The sequence below is a fragment of the Nymphaea colorata genome, chromosome 2 (genome assembly GCF_008831285.2).
Source record: "Nymphaea colorata isolate Beijing-Zhang1983 chromosome 2, ASM883128v2, whole genome shotgun sequence".
Taxonomy (NCBI): domain Eukaryota; kingdom Viridiplantae; phylum Streptophyta; class Magnoliopsida; order Nymphaeales; family Nymphaeaceae; genus Nymphaea; species Nymphaea colorata.
In genome coordinates, this window is record NC_045139.1 from 32,738,439 (window position 1) to 32,755,849 (window position 17,411).

At 37.9% G+C, this 17,411-nt stretch overlaps 1 protein-coding gene across 1 annotated transcript; it reads right to left on the minus strand.

Moving 5' to 3' along the window:
* Positions 1-1,683: 1,683 nt before the first annotated feature.
* LOC116248321 (aspartyl protease family protein 1-like) lies at positions 1,684-5,771 on the minus strand. The gene is made up of 10 exons (XM_031621056.2): positions 5,374-5,771; positions 5,144-5,270; positions 3,887-4,128; positions 3,166-3,390; positions 2,925-3,066; positions 2,764-2,837; positions 2,576-2,675; positions 2,435-2,492; positions 2,202-2,273; positions 1,684-2,114 (listed from the first exon to the last, which is right to left on the minus strand). The coding sequence occupies exons 1-10, from the start codon at positions 5,688-5,690 to the stop codon at positions 2,101-2,103; spliced, it is 1,371 nt and encodes a 456-aa protein (XP_031476916.1). The 5' UTR covers positions 5,691-5,771; the 3' UTR covers positions 1,684-2,100.
* Between the last annotated feature and the right edge of the window lie 11,640 nt (positions 5,772-17,411).

Here is a 17,411-nt window from a genome sequence, read left to right on the forward strand (position 1 = left end):
CTAGGCACTCGGTGTCTGAATTTGAGTTCTTTGATTTAATTCGGAAATATCTGCACGTAAACCGTTCGCTTTCATCGACACTGGCGTCATTTACGGCTCATAACAAATCTTTTAGTTCTGTAAGATGTACTCTCACTTTTTCCTTGTTTTTCCTCTAGTAATTTCGACTGGAACGCCGTCCAGAACATGCCGTTCAATGTTTGCCCCTGTCCGTGCTTGTCGCTCTTTTCCCTTCATTTGAAAATTTCCAGCTTGCTTGGTGAAACCTGGAAAGAGGAAACCGGAGCTCGGCTTTGTCCACGAAATCTTCTTGGAAGTCCGTTGTTCAGGGGAATGTCCTCTTTTCTTTCCGCATGTTCACTTCTCAAACATGATTTCAGCAGCATAGCTGAAGGATTAGTGAGTTGTTATTTCGACGACTCCTCAGTGTTTTCCTGATAAGTATTTGCTTTTGAGCTCGAATTTTTGCATCGATTTCAGGTTTTTTTTGTCTAGTTGATTCCTTCTGTCTTTGAATCAACGCATTTTGATCAGGCGACGTTTGAGTAACACGTGTTTTCCTTGCAATATGTCGCTAGCTTCTGTTGTAGAAGGAGAAAGCAATAGTTAGTAGTTTTACTGATTTGCAGCTGTAGCTTATGAGAAAGCAATAAGACACCATGTGTGTGGAGGGCGTTTGACACGGAAGACATTTTGTTCTTAGAATCCGTAATGTTTTCAGAATCCGTATATATAATAATCTTAATTCTGTCTCTCACTAAATTACGAGTAGCGCGGTTGGGTTAAGTGCTGTATAATAACCAAACCCTAAGTTCGAGTTTTGAAAGGTGTTATTCACATGTTCTTGAGAAGTATTGATCTTGAAGTCAGGCGTGCCACTGTAGAGGCCAAGTTCTGGTTCTTGTCATTTCTCTCTCTCTCTCTCTCTCTCTCTCTCTCTCTCTCTCTCTTTCTTGTATGCATATGGAGATATAAATTTGTATACATTTATATATGCCAACATCACTTTTTATTACTTTTTTTTTTTAATTCGACAGTGAGGCAAAGATAAAATGGTGGGGTTCGGATCCAGCTTTTATAAACTCAATTAATTCGATTATATGTAACTGGATAGATTTGGATTTAGATTTAGACTCCAACGCTATTTTCCCAAAACCGAATATGTAATCAGACCGGATCTGTATCCGTTTACGTTGGATATTAAACCCAAATTCAATTGGTTGTGAAAGCATCAATCCGCATTCGATTATCAATCAGATTCAAATTTTTATCAGATGTAGCTAAAGGTTCCAAAATCGAGTCCGTAATCCAATATATCATGGGTACTGCACCCCACTTGCATCCGCAATTAAATGAGATTTCATTTTGATAAAATACTAAACGATCTGAAACCTATAAAACTTTTTGAGTTGCGAAATCTTGTCACTTGACGTGTTTTTGTAAGTTGTTACATTTCATTGCTCGAGTTTTCTTTCGCTTCTGTTTTTTTAATACGAAAGTAATGCACATCAAATGGAGTTGGTTTTGTGTAGCTTGAATTTGCTATATGGTTGCATTACTGACACGGTATAACTATGAATGAACAAATTTAGTTGTTTTAACTTAAGCCGCTTTGAAACATAATTGCAGAGAGTGGATGTCATAGGTACTCTGGTGCAGAAAACTTTTCTAGGAATAGATTAATTTGCATAAATAGTACGTAGATATGCTTTCCATTTAAGACGGAACATTCTATAATACAAAAGAAGTTCCTTCCAATGTTGAAACGTCTTAGGGTATGCCTCAAATTAACTAACAGCTGAAAGATATACTTTAAAGAGTTCCTAGAAAACAGAGGGATGGGAATAGGGCAGATTTATCCGCGTATAATCATTGTGTACACAATGATGGGAGGGGTGAAAACTAAAAGAAACTTGCTAAAATAGACAACATTGTAAAGAAAACGTATACAAACGCTGGGTGTGAAGCATAACCAGAAGATGTTGCGTGAATTCGGGTTTTGTTTCCAACTGCTGTTGTGTCTTCTAGGTTGACAGCACTGGGGTATCAGCAGATGTGGGGGACATAGCTGATGACTTTACCGATGGTGTAGCAGCTCCATCAGTGTTTATAGCCTGATGAAGGAAAAAAAGACAGGTGAAAAAAATCAAGGACACAGAAACCAGGATCCGCTAAAAGGAATCAAAACGGGTTGTACTTACAGTTAAACTCCTTCCAACCTAAGACGCCCTTCTCTCTGTTAAAAACAATCCGATGGCCCGTCATGAAGTTCTCTGCAGAAGAAATAACCAAGGTATTCGGTGTCAAGCTATACGAATGTTAAGGTAGCATCCCCATAATGTTTCTAACGGTTGAGTAGTTCTTGATAAATGAAGCAATTTATAGAGCCTGTAGATGTGCACACACGGAAAGAGAGAGAGATATAGGTACTTACGCCCAATAATGTCCAAACCATCACTCTTCACAATAGCTAGGCAATACATATTTTGGCCCTGCAAATTATGACAAGCGAATGGTGAAGAGTTAACGGGCATGATCACACTAGCACAAAGACATATATTGACACAATACGTACCTGTGAGGTTAAAACAACTATTGGATTCAAGACATTAAAATTGGCTCCACTACTCATTGTTATGTTGATTTTTGGGATAAGTATGGAGTTTTGGTTTGAACTGCATGAAGACAAATTATTATATATATCATGTTTCGCTATTTATATTTCAACAGAGAAAATAACATACGAATGGATAGATCGGTTACCTTATGTCATAACAATACTCAAACGGAGTTGTGGAGTTAAGAGTAGAACGAGGCTCCTGGACTTGCTTATTAAACTGCAAAAGTAATGCCACATATCTAAGAATTTAAGTAGAACATCTTGAAGGTACTTTCAAGAATTAAGAGTAGAATAAGTTTATTACACTGTCTCCAATAGCTGTGTATAGTGGATCAGCTAAATAAGTGAAGGAGGTTCCAGTATCAAAAACAGGAAGGAGCCCTGGACGTATGCTAATGACATTTGCTCCCACTTGTATGTCAGTAACGTTAATTTGGTATGTGGGGCTGCATATTTATTTCCAATGGTGAAACACAAAAGCAAACCAGTCACTAAACCAACTCAATATTGATTTCCATAGTCCACGAAAGAAAGGAGACACTCACTGTGACTGAGCCACAACAAATGGAGTTTCTTCTTGATCACTGCTACCCTTGTCTCCAAAATTGATTCTTCCAAAACCATCGGAACCAAAACACATGGAGAAAGAATTCGCAATAAGGCCAGAATTGGCTAGAATGCTAGGGACAGATTGGTTTCCCAAACCAAGCCCAAATAACCCATTTAGAGCAGGGCCACGCAGAAAGACACCGGTCTGGATCCGTCCACATCTGCATCATAAAAGTATTCCGTAAAGATTTATGCTGAAGACGTGCAATAAATGACCAAGGACATTGTTACAGTAGTTTATACCTTTTCCAGAAAACATATTGGTGAGACTAAGAGTTTACATATCATTGAACAGTCTGACCTTGAATATTGCATTTAGAAGACCTTGGACCTTTTTCTAAGGGCCAGAAAACTATCTTTTTCTCATTTCCCCTAGAATTTGATCAAACTTTGGCATACATCACACACACAAAGACAACATTAAGGCTCATGCTCTTATTGGCTGCAAATAGTATTCTGTCTAAAATTTCAGTTCACAAAAATTTTGCGGATGTGTATGAGTTACTAGATGAAAGAATGATGAGGTAAATTTAATAAGCTTATCAGAGAAGGCATAAAGAAGCTCCTTGTATGGCATTTCAATGATGTAAGCATTGTTTAATCCACTCCATTAGACAACAAATAACTTAAGAAAGCTGATGAGAAAAATAATCGTACCCAAAGACAACTGAAGGATTGATTGCTTTTGGTTGACTGTCTTCAGTAATCAAGTGGAGAACATCCTCCACCAGAACACCAGATGATGAAGTATTTGCAGAGACATAATCAACCTTGTACGGGCACTGGCTGTTTGTTCCAGAGCATAGAGTTTGAGAATCACATAGATCTGAACTGCAAGGCAAATATTTGCCCGTCGTTGATACATTAGGAGAATAAACACCACTCGTAAAACCCTGAACCTGAAGCAAGGGAATCAACAAATAAAATTGCAAAAATTTCAACCTTCCTTCCTAACTACTCGAAATTAATAACTGGTAAACGCTATATCGTCAGAGGTGGATGCCCAGTGGTTGCGGCCTTCAACCACTCCCAAAACAAATGGTAAGAACATTTCAATAGCATGATGCCCAACTCAAATTTGGAGCTCTTCTAACCAGCAGAAACCAAAAGGTTGCCGCTTGTATTGGTCATAGACACATATTACATATAGTAATAAAACGTAATATATAGCAAAGTCTGCAAATTGTAAAACAACCTTTCTCTAATCCAAAAAACAAGAGAAAAAAAAAATCATATTTCATAAGAAAAATGATATGAACTATAAATATATGAATTGAAAATGAATTACACAAAACACGCAAGGCAAAATTTGAGAAAATATAAATTATGACTAATCTGTACATTTTCATCGGATAAACAATTTTCACAGCTTATTACATATTGGAAAAACGAGTTGTACAAAGAAGGTGAGAAACAGAACTATAAGGGACGAGGTACTGTAAAGAAGCTTGAAAAATGGTTATGAATATTCATAATAACATACATACCAACTTCTTCCCCTTTCACCACAGAAAACTAAGGTAACAATCTTATCATAGAAAAATCAAGGGCCAAATGTTTGGAATTACGCCTGAAAGTCAAGCGCCATTTCATGAAATATATATATATATGTGGTCCTTGTTTGGGAGAGATGTTCAGACGTAAGGCGTCCTGGACGCGCATCTCGGCACAACATATTTTTGAAAGGAAACGGAACCGTCCATCTTTAAATCTGACGGTTTTTGAAAAGGAAAGAAAAAATGCGGTGGGTCCATCCAGGGCGGTCCATGATGCTCTGGACCGAACCTCATGCGGAAGCGGGGATTGGGAGAATCCATTCGAATCAAATTCAGGCCTCAAAAAGGATGAAGAATGTCGATCACATCACAAAAGAAACAGAAAAAGAAAAAAGAGCAGAAAGTGAAGGAATCATACGAGTGGTGAAGAGGAATTAGCACACTGGATGCACTGACATGGCACCCAGAAGAGGTCGCTGCCCGTGTCCAACGCCACTAGAAACTTCACTGCAGGTGTCCCAATTTCAACCATGGCGTAGTGCAGACTTCACCCCGTCACCATAATGAACAAAGAAACGCAAGTGAGAACAAGCGAAAACCTAAGTGGTAGAAGAAGAGAGAGCGAGATGGATGCAGGGGTGTACGTACAATCCCAACTGAAGATGAAGAGTCAAGTTCCCGTCGTGGAAGGTAACCGGAGGTTTGCTTCTTGCGGCGAGATTACGGCCAAGGAGCAGCCGATCATGATGGAAAAGGGTATTGTAGTATTCGGGACTCCCCGGCTGCGGCCAGTTGTCGACGGAGACGCCGGAGGTGGAGCGCACCCATTCGCGCACCTGATCGGAGAACTTGTGGTGGAGCTCAAAACTGAAGGTGGTTTTACTGACGGATGGGTGAAAGAGAAAAAGCAAAGCGAGGAAGAAGAGGAGGGTCGACGACAGAAAGGAGACACCAGGGAGCGCCATGGCAGGTCTGGAGGAGTCCGGCGGGGATGAGGAAATTTTATAGAAGAAGAAGAGGAGGAGGAGAAGTAGTAAAGCTCTCTCATCTCTTCAATTTCCTCTCCTCCTTCCTCTACGAAGATGATAGCCCACAAAGTCAGGTCGTCGTCGGCCTCGTTAAAAATTAATTGAAATTTCTTAGAGACTGAGAGCCTTAGCTTTATGTATTCTTTTGCACGTCCATGTCTACCTTTTGTAATGTAACTTCAATTCTTTTGATGTTGAAGTTTAGATGAACTATAGATAAATTCATTGTCAGTAGTTACTTCCAACAATGTTCATAGCTTCACTTTCAAAAAGAAAATCAAAATACAGCGCGGGTAAGAATTAGGTAAACTATACCAATCAAAGGCGGCTTCTACTTAAGGGATCTGAGGTTGGAATTTCATGTTTATACCATGGTAATGCAATAATTGAGTTAAAAATATATCATGAGTCCACCTACACTTCCAACTTCTAAGCAAGTAAACCACTTGATGTTATAAGGATATGACTTTGGGGGTTTGACGTGGAGGCCGCTTTTTCAAGAAAAAACTGCATGGATGCGTGACTTCCATGCAAAAAGTAAGTGCAGAGCTTGAAACTTTTCAGCAAAAATTTGGTCAAAACTCCCCATCTGCCTTATGCCAATAACAAATCTATGGCATATATTGAAACATTAAGAATCAAGGGCATCTGTGGCATACAATCCCCTTCTTTCGTCCATGCATGGCCTCATGCATTGAACCGGATAGTGTACTATGAGGGTTTCTCCATCCAAACCGAGAAACCGAGAAAAAAAAAATAATTCTTGACCACTTAGGTGAGATATAAGAACCCAACTCCTTAAAATTAATTATTTAACTACATTCTATGCAATTTGACATTCTCAATGAGCTTATGAATTTGATCATTTTCGTTCAAATGTGTTTTTCCAATAAAAGCGAAACTAACGGTTCCTGCAATGTCAAAATTTTGACAATTAGAATGTCGATATTTTCCATAAAAGCAGTCTGAATTTGAACATTTTTTTATTAAATTAGTATTAACAAACATATCAGGATGTCCATGAAATACTCTTTTTTGTGTACAACATAAGTAGTGTGCTTGGTTTTGTTCCTCACATAAGTAATTACGGATATACCGGTTTCCATATGTATTATCAATCTTCTCAAATGGGGAGATTGGTTATCTAGTTTTAGCTTATCGTGTATGTCTATACTATAGGTCTATCCAAGCCTTGAAGCAAGTGAGGACCTGGAAGGCATAAGAATATAATATCTAAAGTTTTAAGTAAAATGCGCTTTCTCTAAGTAAATACTAAAAAAAATAGTCTCCAACTCATAAAAATATGTGAGGATGATATTTCAATTGTTACATGTGCCTCAAGAAGTTGATGGCACCGTTCATTATCAGAGCTCAATATCTCCAATAAGTCCAAGTTGAAGAAAGGTTGGTCTCAAGTCAAGTCTTTCATTATGGTTTTTTCTATTGTTTTTAGTGATTTTTTTTTCTCCCTTATCCCTTATGACGATGGTAAGTAAAGACCACAAAGCGTTGCGTTGGCAACATCACGAGACTTTTCGTATTGCTTTTGAAATTACAAAATATGTATTTTAACCATAAAAAATAAGTATTTTATCAGAATTGTTTGATATTTTGCATAAATGAAGATCTGGTCGGACAGCAGATATATATAAAAGAAGTGTCATCTCTTCTCGATTTTTGTGGGCACTATTGTCTTAAATTAAAACGGTGGAATCACAACACTCTAGTGTGGTTGGATGATTGGGGGGAGAGCATTTTGCTGTTCAAAGTCTATTCTGAGTTCTATACTTTAACGACCATGGGTGTTTTTTTCTGTTGCAGAGTTAAAGCTTGCTATTCAACATAACTTAGATGCTAAACGATTGGCTAAAGCTTGCTATTCAACATAACTTAGATGCTAAACGATTGGCTAAGGATGTTTGTCCTCATCTAAGCTCTATCCACCTTTCTCAATCTCCTGATTTGTGGCAATGGAAGGGCTTAGATTGAGATAATGTTGCTTGGCAGCTTATTTGGGAGGATATCCGGAAGAAAGAGAATGTTGTCTATTGGAAAAAGACTATTTAGGATGCTGCGATTCCACCAAGGGCCCAATGGTATGCATACATCGCGAGTGAAGGAAAGTTGAGCACTATAGACAACCTCCAACGTAGAGGGTTTCATATGCTGAATAGATGCCCTCTTTGTCTTTCTAATGAGGAGTCTATTAATCACCTGTTTTTTCATTGTCCAGTCACTACTGGTTTTTGGCATCTCATCCTTACAAAGTTCCAGAAACCCTACGTCACTTTGAGATCGTTTTCGCAAGGTATCCAGTGGTGGATTGCCTCCTCTTTCAAGAGGGGATGGTTGAGCAAGTTTGGCGAATTACCTTTCCAGTAGTAATCTGGAAAATTTGGGCATGGAGGAACTCAGTAGTTTTTGAAGATCGCCCTATATGTGCAACACAAACACAAAATATTGACAAAAAGTGAAAGGAGTGTTCCTTGATCTATCAATCTCTCAATTTGCCACCAGATCAGACAAGGGAGATTTCTCCTTGGGTTAAAACAAGCTTTCTTCCTGACCTAAGTCTCCTTAAAGCAGATTATGAGCTTCTAATTCAGATAGCTACTTCGAATGTGGGTGATGTTGTCAAAGTTCTCGATGCAGTCTGAAATTAGTTCATTTGTCATTTACCATCAAACCACTTTGGCCCTTTCTGGTTTATTGGAAGGGCTTAATCAGCTAATGCCTCATTCTTTTTATGTATTAGAAATCCAATTTAAGATATTTAGTTTAGCTTAGTCGTTTGAGCAAGAATTGGCTCATTTCATTCATGACTGATCGTCACAAATGATTAGGTTGTTAACTAACTTCTTGTGTATTTGTCTTTCTTATAAATGGTGAAATAAATTATTCATATAAGGGAGCAAACTCGATACTTGTTAGATATCGATATGCATCCATGGAAAATATTAAAAACTATAATAAAATACAAATAAATGACTATTCAATTTAATTCCACATCGAATCAATTCCGTACCGATTCTGAATTATAGGAATTTTTGTTATGTTAAAACTTTGTTTGAAACGTACTTTTACAGAGGTCGCCAATGTAAGGGTATGACTTCCATCTAGAAAAAGTCCAATTAACATAATAAAAATGGCTTTTACAGAAGCCCATGAACATGGGAATTCTAGATAGATGGCTGACAGGGACTCATACCTGCTCATGCACGTCACATTTACAAAATTTTAGTGGTGCCAATGAAGCGGCAACTTTGGTTAACATGAGTATAATAACATCTTGAAAATTCTTTTCAGACTATCCCTGGCAAAATAATATCTTAGATATGATTAATTTCTGCAAAAAGGATTAGCACCCTTGTAGAAAAAAAATATGCAAAAAACTTGAAGTGATTAACCTTGAACGTTAGCCGCTCGAACTTTGTAGTTTGTCTCTCCTCTCAGTGTGCAGTATAATCTTTGTGAGAAGCAGGAGCACCAGATCCATCTTACAAGTCAACTTGCAGTCACTTGTTTGAGTTGGGCATAGACCCGACCTTCCTTTTAAGGGACTTGACCAGCGACATGAGTTCAAACTTCTCTTTCTTAATCTCTTGCTCATCATCAGGTTTCTCCACATTCTTCCTCTCCGGCTGCTTTGCTTCCTCTGGCACTTCATCAACGACACCCTTCTGCTTGCTAGATACCTGCCTTAAATAAGCAGCACTCCTGCAACAGCAACAACCAGCAATTTTGCAGCTTAAGAGGATGAAGAGCAAACGATAATTTCCCTTGTTCTACTTTATCCCTGTGCAAAGTTAGTCACACAGCACGATCAAAGGTGGAAACATGGGTCACCCTAATTGCACGGTATGCTCTGTGTGCACATATGCATGCATGGGCATGTGATAGTACTTGCGTCTTATCTATATGTGCATGCGTGTGTTTGTGTGCATGTGTGAACCATCTTTGAATATCAGAATGTTGGTCTTCGGGAGAAAGTATGTCACTTTACGAAACCAGATAATGACTCCATTTCCTTTTATATCGAGGATCTGTTGGGTCTAATGCATGGAATGGGGAAGTGAACAAAGCCGGCACTGCAGCCGAAGCTGCATATTTTTACTCAGTCTAGATTTTCATTAATTTCCCTTTTGTTCTTCTAGTGCATGAGGAGATCATTCATTACTGCTTTTAAATTCATCCCTTCCCTTTTGGTCTCGCACTGGGAAAAATCATTAACTTTTGCTTTCATTAGTTAATGAATAAGAAAGAGAAACCCATCTTCTTACAGTTGGTTGATACATGCCAATTCTCGGTGTCATCTTGGAAAAGAATTTCCCACTTGCTCTACGTAGAATTAGTATTTTGAATTGAAAGAAACTTCTTTTCATATTCTTGTCCGGCCGGGACGAGTCTCAGAACGGAAAAGTGAGTAGCCTAAATGTTCCCAGTTGACATCGGGTTGCGGGAGAGGTGATAGGGTGGAGTAGTGGTGGAGCAAGAAATTTTTTGCTATGGGGTTGAAGTGCATGAGGGCGGCACTCGAAGTATCAAAAGCAGACCCTGTAACTTAAGAGGTCGTTTGGCAAATGGAATACTTTGTAAGTTTTTCATGAATCTGCGCTCAAAAATGCGACAAATTCATTGACTCCTAGTTTTCATGTTTCATAAATCCGTCCGGATTTTTATGGTAGATTTATGCAACGCACACATAATGTTTCAATTGCCAAACAACTCCTAAAGAGACAAGGGATTTAGTGGAAGTTTCGGCTCTATGTTGGGTAGGTCTCCTCCGTTCACCCTGAAGTCAAATGCAATTGGCTTTGGATATCTAAAATCCGTTTACTGCAGGTTATCATCATTCATATGGTGTAACTACGAACGAATAAATTTAGTCGTTTAAATTAGGTTGATGCTGACATAGACTTTAAGTGTCTAGACCTGACCTGTACATCTTAGTTACACAACTTAAAGAATGTTTAGTCAAAATAATGTTGTCCTTCTCAAAATATATGTTCTTAAAATTAAATCATATTGGAAGAATGTCATATTATGTTTCAATAAACCTCATAAGATCATTATGAATTAGCTAAACCTTCAATGGTCACAAATGTTAACATAATCAATGACATAAATCTGATATGGATGTATAGCATGAGAATTACATGTAATGTGATTACAACATGTCTATTCTCAACTGTTCCAACTTTAAAACCTTATGGAGATCAAAACACAAACACATAAATACAAAATGAAACCAAAAAACTTTAAATTTTATTCTGCAGAAAAATGAATATGTGTCCATACATAAGAGCAAACAAAATACAAACTCCCACTAAACCAGCACATCATCCAAAGATAACACCCTCATACAAACAACATGTTCGTGAAAGACCTTAGGTGTTAAACCCTTAGTAAGCGGATCCGCAATCATAGAGTTTGTCCCAATATGCTCTAAAGACACCTGACCATTCTGTATCCTCTTTTTAACATCCCAAAAAGTTAATGTCGATGTGCTTCGACTTTGACAAATTGTGGCTGTTATTAGAGTACATGACTGCTGAATTATTGTCGCACAATAACCTTAGTGGTTTTTTTACACCATACATAATGTGCAGCCCCCGTGGCTAAATTCCGCAATCATAAAGCATGATTGAATGTCTCGTAACATGCTATGCTATGGTCTTGGCACCCAGCAAAGTCATAATCTGAATACCCAATGATCTTCTACTGGTCTGACTTCCTGTATGTAAACATAAAATCTTTTGTTCTTTGTAAGTACCTCAAAACTCTTTTGGCTGCTTTCCAATGATCCATACCAAGATCACTTAAATATCTACCTAACATTCCAATGATAAATGCAATCTCAAGACGAGTACAAACCTGAGCATACATAAGGCTTCCCACAAAAGACAAATAGGGAATCCTTTCCATTTTCTTAGATTTGATTTCACTTTTAGGGCACTGTTTGAGACTAAACTTGTCTCCTTTAACAACTGGAGTTTCTCCTGCTTGATAATCATTCATATCATATTGCTGAAGCACCTTATCAATGTATGTCTTTTGTGATAATCCAAGAATACCCCGAGAATGATCTCGAAATATTTAGATCCTCAATACAAAAGATGCACAACCAAGATCCTTCATGTCAAACCGCTGTTGACTAAAATTCTTAGTTTCATGCAATATGCCTACATCATTACTTGCTAGCAATATATCATCGCTATATAAAACCATAAAGCTAAATTTACCCCCACTGAACTTTTGGTATACACATTCATCAACCATATTAGTCTCGAAATAAAATGAAACTATAACTTGATGAAATTTGTAATAACACTGACGGGAAGTTTGCTTTAGCCCATAGATGGATTTCTTGAGTTTGCAACCATTTTCTTTGCATCACCTAAAACAAAGTTTTTTAGTTGCACCATATATATCGTTTCATCAATGTTTCCATTTAGAAACGTTGTCTTAACATCTATCTGATGCAGCTCTAAGTCAAAATAAGCTACAAGTGTCATTATAGTCCGGAAAGAGTCTTTCGACAAAACTGAAGAGAAAGTCTCTGTATAATCAATGTCTTCTTTTTTAGTAAAGCCCTTTGCAACAAGACGTGTCTTATACCTTTCGATGTTTCCTAATGAATCCCTCTTGGTTTTAAATATCCATTTACAACCAATTGGTTTCACACCTTCAGGCAAGGGAACAACTTCCCATATGTCATTGTCCATCATTGACTTTATTTCTTCATTCATGGCATCTTTCCACTTATGAGATTTAGAACTCTTTATTGCTTTCTGGAAGTTAATAAGATCATCTTCGATTAAGCCCATATCAACATCATGTTCTTGGAGATAGACAAAATCATTTGAAATTGACTTCTTTTCTCTATAGTGGATCCCCTCAGTGGCACCTCTACTTGATTTTCTTGAGGTTGTTGAGTTTGTTCTTCAGTAGGGAGATCGACATCATTGTCTTCTTCTGAATATGTTGATGGAACAATGACATGAACAAAGGTCTGACTATTGCTTACAACATCTGTATAAGTAGACTCACGTCTCTCTTCAAAGACAATATGTTAACCTAATCACCTCCCACAAACTCAATATCCTCAAAGAATTGGGCATTTCCCTTTAGATTATAAAACTTATAACCTCTTAATGTTTGTTCATTTTGTCTTTATACTTTTCATGCAAACATTAAAGTCTGCAAAATCAAAGTACTCAAAAATTCCATTCGACATAAGTCTTTTTATTCTCTTTTCAGAGATATGTCCTAAGCGCCTATGCCACAACATAGCAGAATTCTCATTGGCTAATTTTCTTTTAGTACCAGTAATGTAACATGCAAGGTTTCATGATATGAAGCAACTGTATCAAGCAAATAAAGGTTATCGCTCCCAGACAAAGAACCAGTGGCAATCAAATTTGAGTGCAGAAACAACTTAAATTTACTTCCTCCAAATAAACAATAATAAACAAATTTGTCAAGTGATGAAATAGAAACCAAATTCCGTCTAAAAGACGGTACCACATAAGTTTCTGCCAAATTCAAATAACAACCAGTTTTTAGCAATAACCTAAAAACTGTTATGACTTCAACTTTTGCCTTCTTATCATCGCCCACATAGATGAATCTTTCAGCATCATTTGGCGTTCGACAATTGAGGCAGTCTTGCATAGACACACTTATGTGAGTAGTAGCAACCGAATCTACCCACCAAGTGTTTCTGGGTACTGAAATTAAATTAACCTCAAAACAAACCAAAGTGAGAACTGTACTCTTCATTTCACGCCATGCGTGATACTCAGTACAATCCTCCTTCATATGACCTTCACTCTTACAAAAAAAGCAGCCTAATAGGCCTTCCTTATGCTTCTTCTATTTTTTAACGGATGATTGGCCAACTGCAACTTCCTTAACCGTCTTTCTTTTCTTACTTAAAAAAATCGAATCATTTAACTGAGGAATAGTACTCAAATTTGCAAGTATCATAGAGGCAGAACTCACTATACAAAGAACAAAATTACCAAACATGCTTACAATCAAAACATGTACAAAGATGAAATAACAAATGTAAATGAATTTAAATACAATGGCCTAAATCCCATCACAAGGTATCGGTGCAACATTAATATCCAATCTTTGGATTGAAATACCAACTGCAAGTGGTATTCTTGATCAACAATGAATATAGATAATTAACTCTGTCAAACAACGAGCCTATCTTTGGATTGACTCGCTATTCACATGAAAACCTAAAAAATTATCACATATTCATTGCTTTGTATACTTAAACCTGACCAAGCAACAATCATCCTTTGGGTTGATCATTGCCCGCATGGATCAAGTATACTATCATCTAATGTTCAAAACAGGCAAATTCGTACAACAGAAGTCACTTTGGCGACATAAAGTACAAACGTTCATCTCAATTAACAGACATGCCCAAAGTTCAAATTCACATTCCAAACATTCATCTAAAGTACACCCACAAATTAACAACATGCAAAACATGATGCATAAACCAAATTACATACAAAATTTTGCCCTACATTAAATCCAAAACCAAATGATTCAATGATGTGACCCATACAAAATTGCCTTACATTTAATCCAAAACCAAATGATTCAATGATATGGACCCAAAACAGTTCAAAATTTCATGAACCGGTACCATAATTATGTTTAAATGGGTCAAGAACCACTGAATCAGCCTTAAAATGGCCCGTATTGGTCTTAAACCACAACAAAAAACACCCACATAGCCCTAAAGAAGACTGAACCAGTCCAAAAATTGGACGAACCATTCAAAATTAGACCGTATCAGTTCCAAAACCCAATGAACCGGTTAAAAATAGCAAAAATAAGTTCTAAAAACTGAATGAACCGGTCTGAAAAGCCCTGAATCGGTTCGAAAACAAACTGAACCGGTCTAGAAAAGGCCTGAATCGTTTCAAAACTGGATGAACCGGTCCCAAATTGGTCTGAATCGGGTTTAAAAAGTCCAAACCGGTTCTGAAACTGAATGAACTAGTCCACCAAATGTCTGAATCGGTCTCCAAAAGTGTGAACCAATTCCAAAAGTATTCGAACCGATCTGAAAACCGATCGAACTGGTCTAGAAAAGATTTGAATCGGTTCCCAAAAGGTCTAAACCGGTTTTAAACTTAATGAACCGGTTCTAAAACTGAATGAACCTCGGCCCCGACCCGGTCCGAAAAGCTTTAACACAGAGGCGCGGGCGGGCGGCAAAAATGAGGAGCATAAACTGATGGATCCAGATCGGGTCTGTCAACCCCTTCGGTGACTGACAATGGAAGTGGCTCCGTTGCTCGCCCACAACCCCTTTGGTGAATGCGGTCGGCTTCCACCGCCCACCCATGCCTGCAACGGTAGCCCGACGGCTGCCATTGCCCTAATGGTTGGCGTAGCCTTTGCTTAATGGTCTTCCCAACGGTGGCTTCCACCCTCTGAATCCTCATAGCCCAAGAAGCAACACGAGGGGTAGAGGGCGTACAACAGAGAATGGGAAAAGGGCGCGAACCGACCAGAGAGCAAATGCACAAATTCATCCAAAAATCAATGATTTAACAATGAACATGGGCAATACCAAATGTTTGGATTTCTCCCCTTCATGCATACACAAACGATATGCCCTAAAAACAGGATCATGTTCATGCTAAATCATTAAATTAAACAAAACTTAAAACTGAAGCGGAAGCGTACCTGAATCCATCTGATCTGGTGCACAAGAAGATCGCAGCAGGGCCTTTCAGGGTACGTGCGGTGCGCGTGAGGTCTCTCTCAGATGAGGAAGAGAAAACCCTAGAATCCAAAGGCAACTGTTCTACACGACCCCAGGGACCACTACCATTATATAATGAGGACAATTACGGATTCAACCCATCAAAGAGTCTGTAATTGCGTACTGGTATCTATACATTTCAAAATTACCTCATACCATCTAAAATGACGTAATATCTCAAAATGCAATCACTTAAGTGGATATTTACGTTAAGACATCCACAATGTCTGAAATTTCTCATAGACATATGCCGGCCCACCAAATGATCTTACAGGTTTTACTGACGGATGGGTGAAAGAGAAAAAGCAAAGCGAGGAAGAAAAAGAGGGTCGACGACAGAAAGGAGACACCAGAGAGCGCCATGGCAGGTGTGGAGGAGTCCAGCGGGGATGAGGAAATTTTATAGAAGAAGAAGAAGTGGAGGAGGAGAAGTAGTTGCGCTCTTTCATCTCTTCAATTTCCCCTCCTCCTTCCTCTACGAAGATGACAGCCCACAAAGTCAGGTCGCCGTCGGCGTCGTTAAAAAATAATTGAAATTTCGTAGAGACTGAGAGCCTTAACTTTATGTGTTCTTTTGCACGTCCATGTCTACCTTTTGTACTGTTAGTTCAATTCTTTTGATGTTGAAGTTTAGATGAACTATAGTTAAATTTATTGTCAGTAGTTACTGCCAACAATGTTCATAGCTTCACTTTCAAAAAGAAAATCAAAATACAGCGCGGGTAAGAATTAGGTAAACTATACCAATCAAAGGCGGCTTCTACTTAAGGGATCTGAGGTTGGAATTTCATGTTTATACCATGGTAATGCAATAATTGAGTTACAAATATATCATGAGTCCACCTACACTTCCAACTTCTAAGCAAGTAAACCACTTGATGTTATAAGGATATGACTTTGGGGGTTTGACGTGGAGGCCGCTTTTTCAAGAAAAAACTGCATGGATGCGTGACTTCCATGGAAAAATTAAGTGCAGAGCTTGAAACTTTCTAGCAAAAATTTTGGTCAAAACTCCCCATCTGCCTTATGCCAATAACAAATCTGTGGCATATTTTGAAACATTAAGAATCAAGGCCATCTATGGCATACAATCCCCTTCATGGCCTCATGCATTGAATCGGATAGTGTACTATGAGGGTTTCTCCATCCAAACCGAGAAACCGAGAAAAAAAAAAGATAATTCTTGACCACTTAGGTGAGATATAAGAACCCAACTCCTTAAAATTAATTATTTAACTACATTCTATGCAATTTGACATTCTCAATGAGCTTATGAATTTGATCATTTTCTAAGTTCAAATGTGTTTTTCCAATAAAAGCAAAACTAACGGTTCCTGCAATATCAAAATTTTGACAATTAGAATGTCGATATTTTCCATAAAAGCAGCCTGAATTTGAACATTTTTTTATTAAATTAGTATTAACAAACATATCAGGATGTCCATGAAATACTCTTTTTTGTGTACAACATAAGTAGTGTGCTTGGTTTTGTTCCTCACATAAGTAATTATTGATATACAGGTTTCCATATATATTATCAATCTTCTCATATGGGGAGATTGGTTATCTAGTTTTAACGTATCGTGTATGTCTATACTATAGGTCTATTCAAGCCTTGAAGCAAGTGAGAACTTGGAAGGCATAAGGATATAATATAGAAAGTTTTAAGTAAAAAGCGCTTTCTTTAAGTAAATACTAAAAAAATTGTCTCCAACTCATAAAAATATGTGAGGACGATATTTCAATTGTTACATGGCCCTCAAGAAGTTGATGGCACCGTTCATTATCAGAGCTAAATATCTCCCATAAGTCCAAGTTGAAAGGTTGGTCTCAAGTCAATTCTTTCATTATGGTTT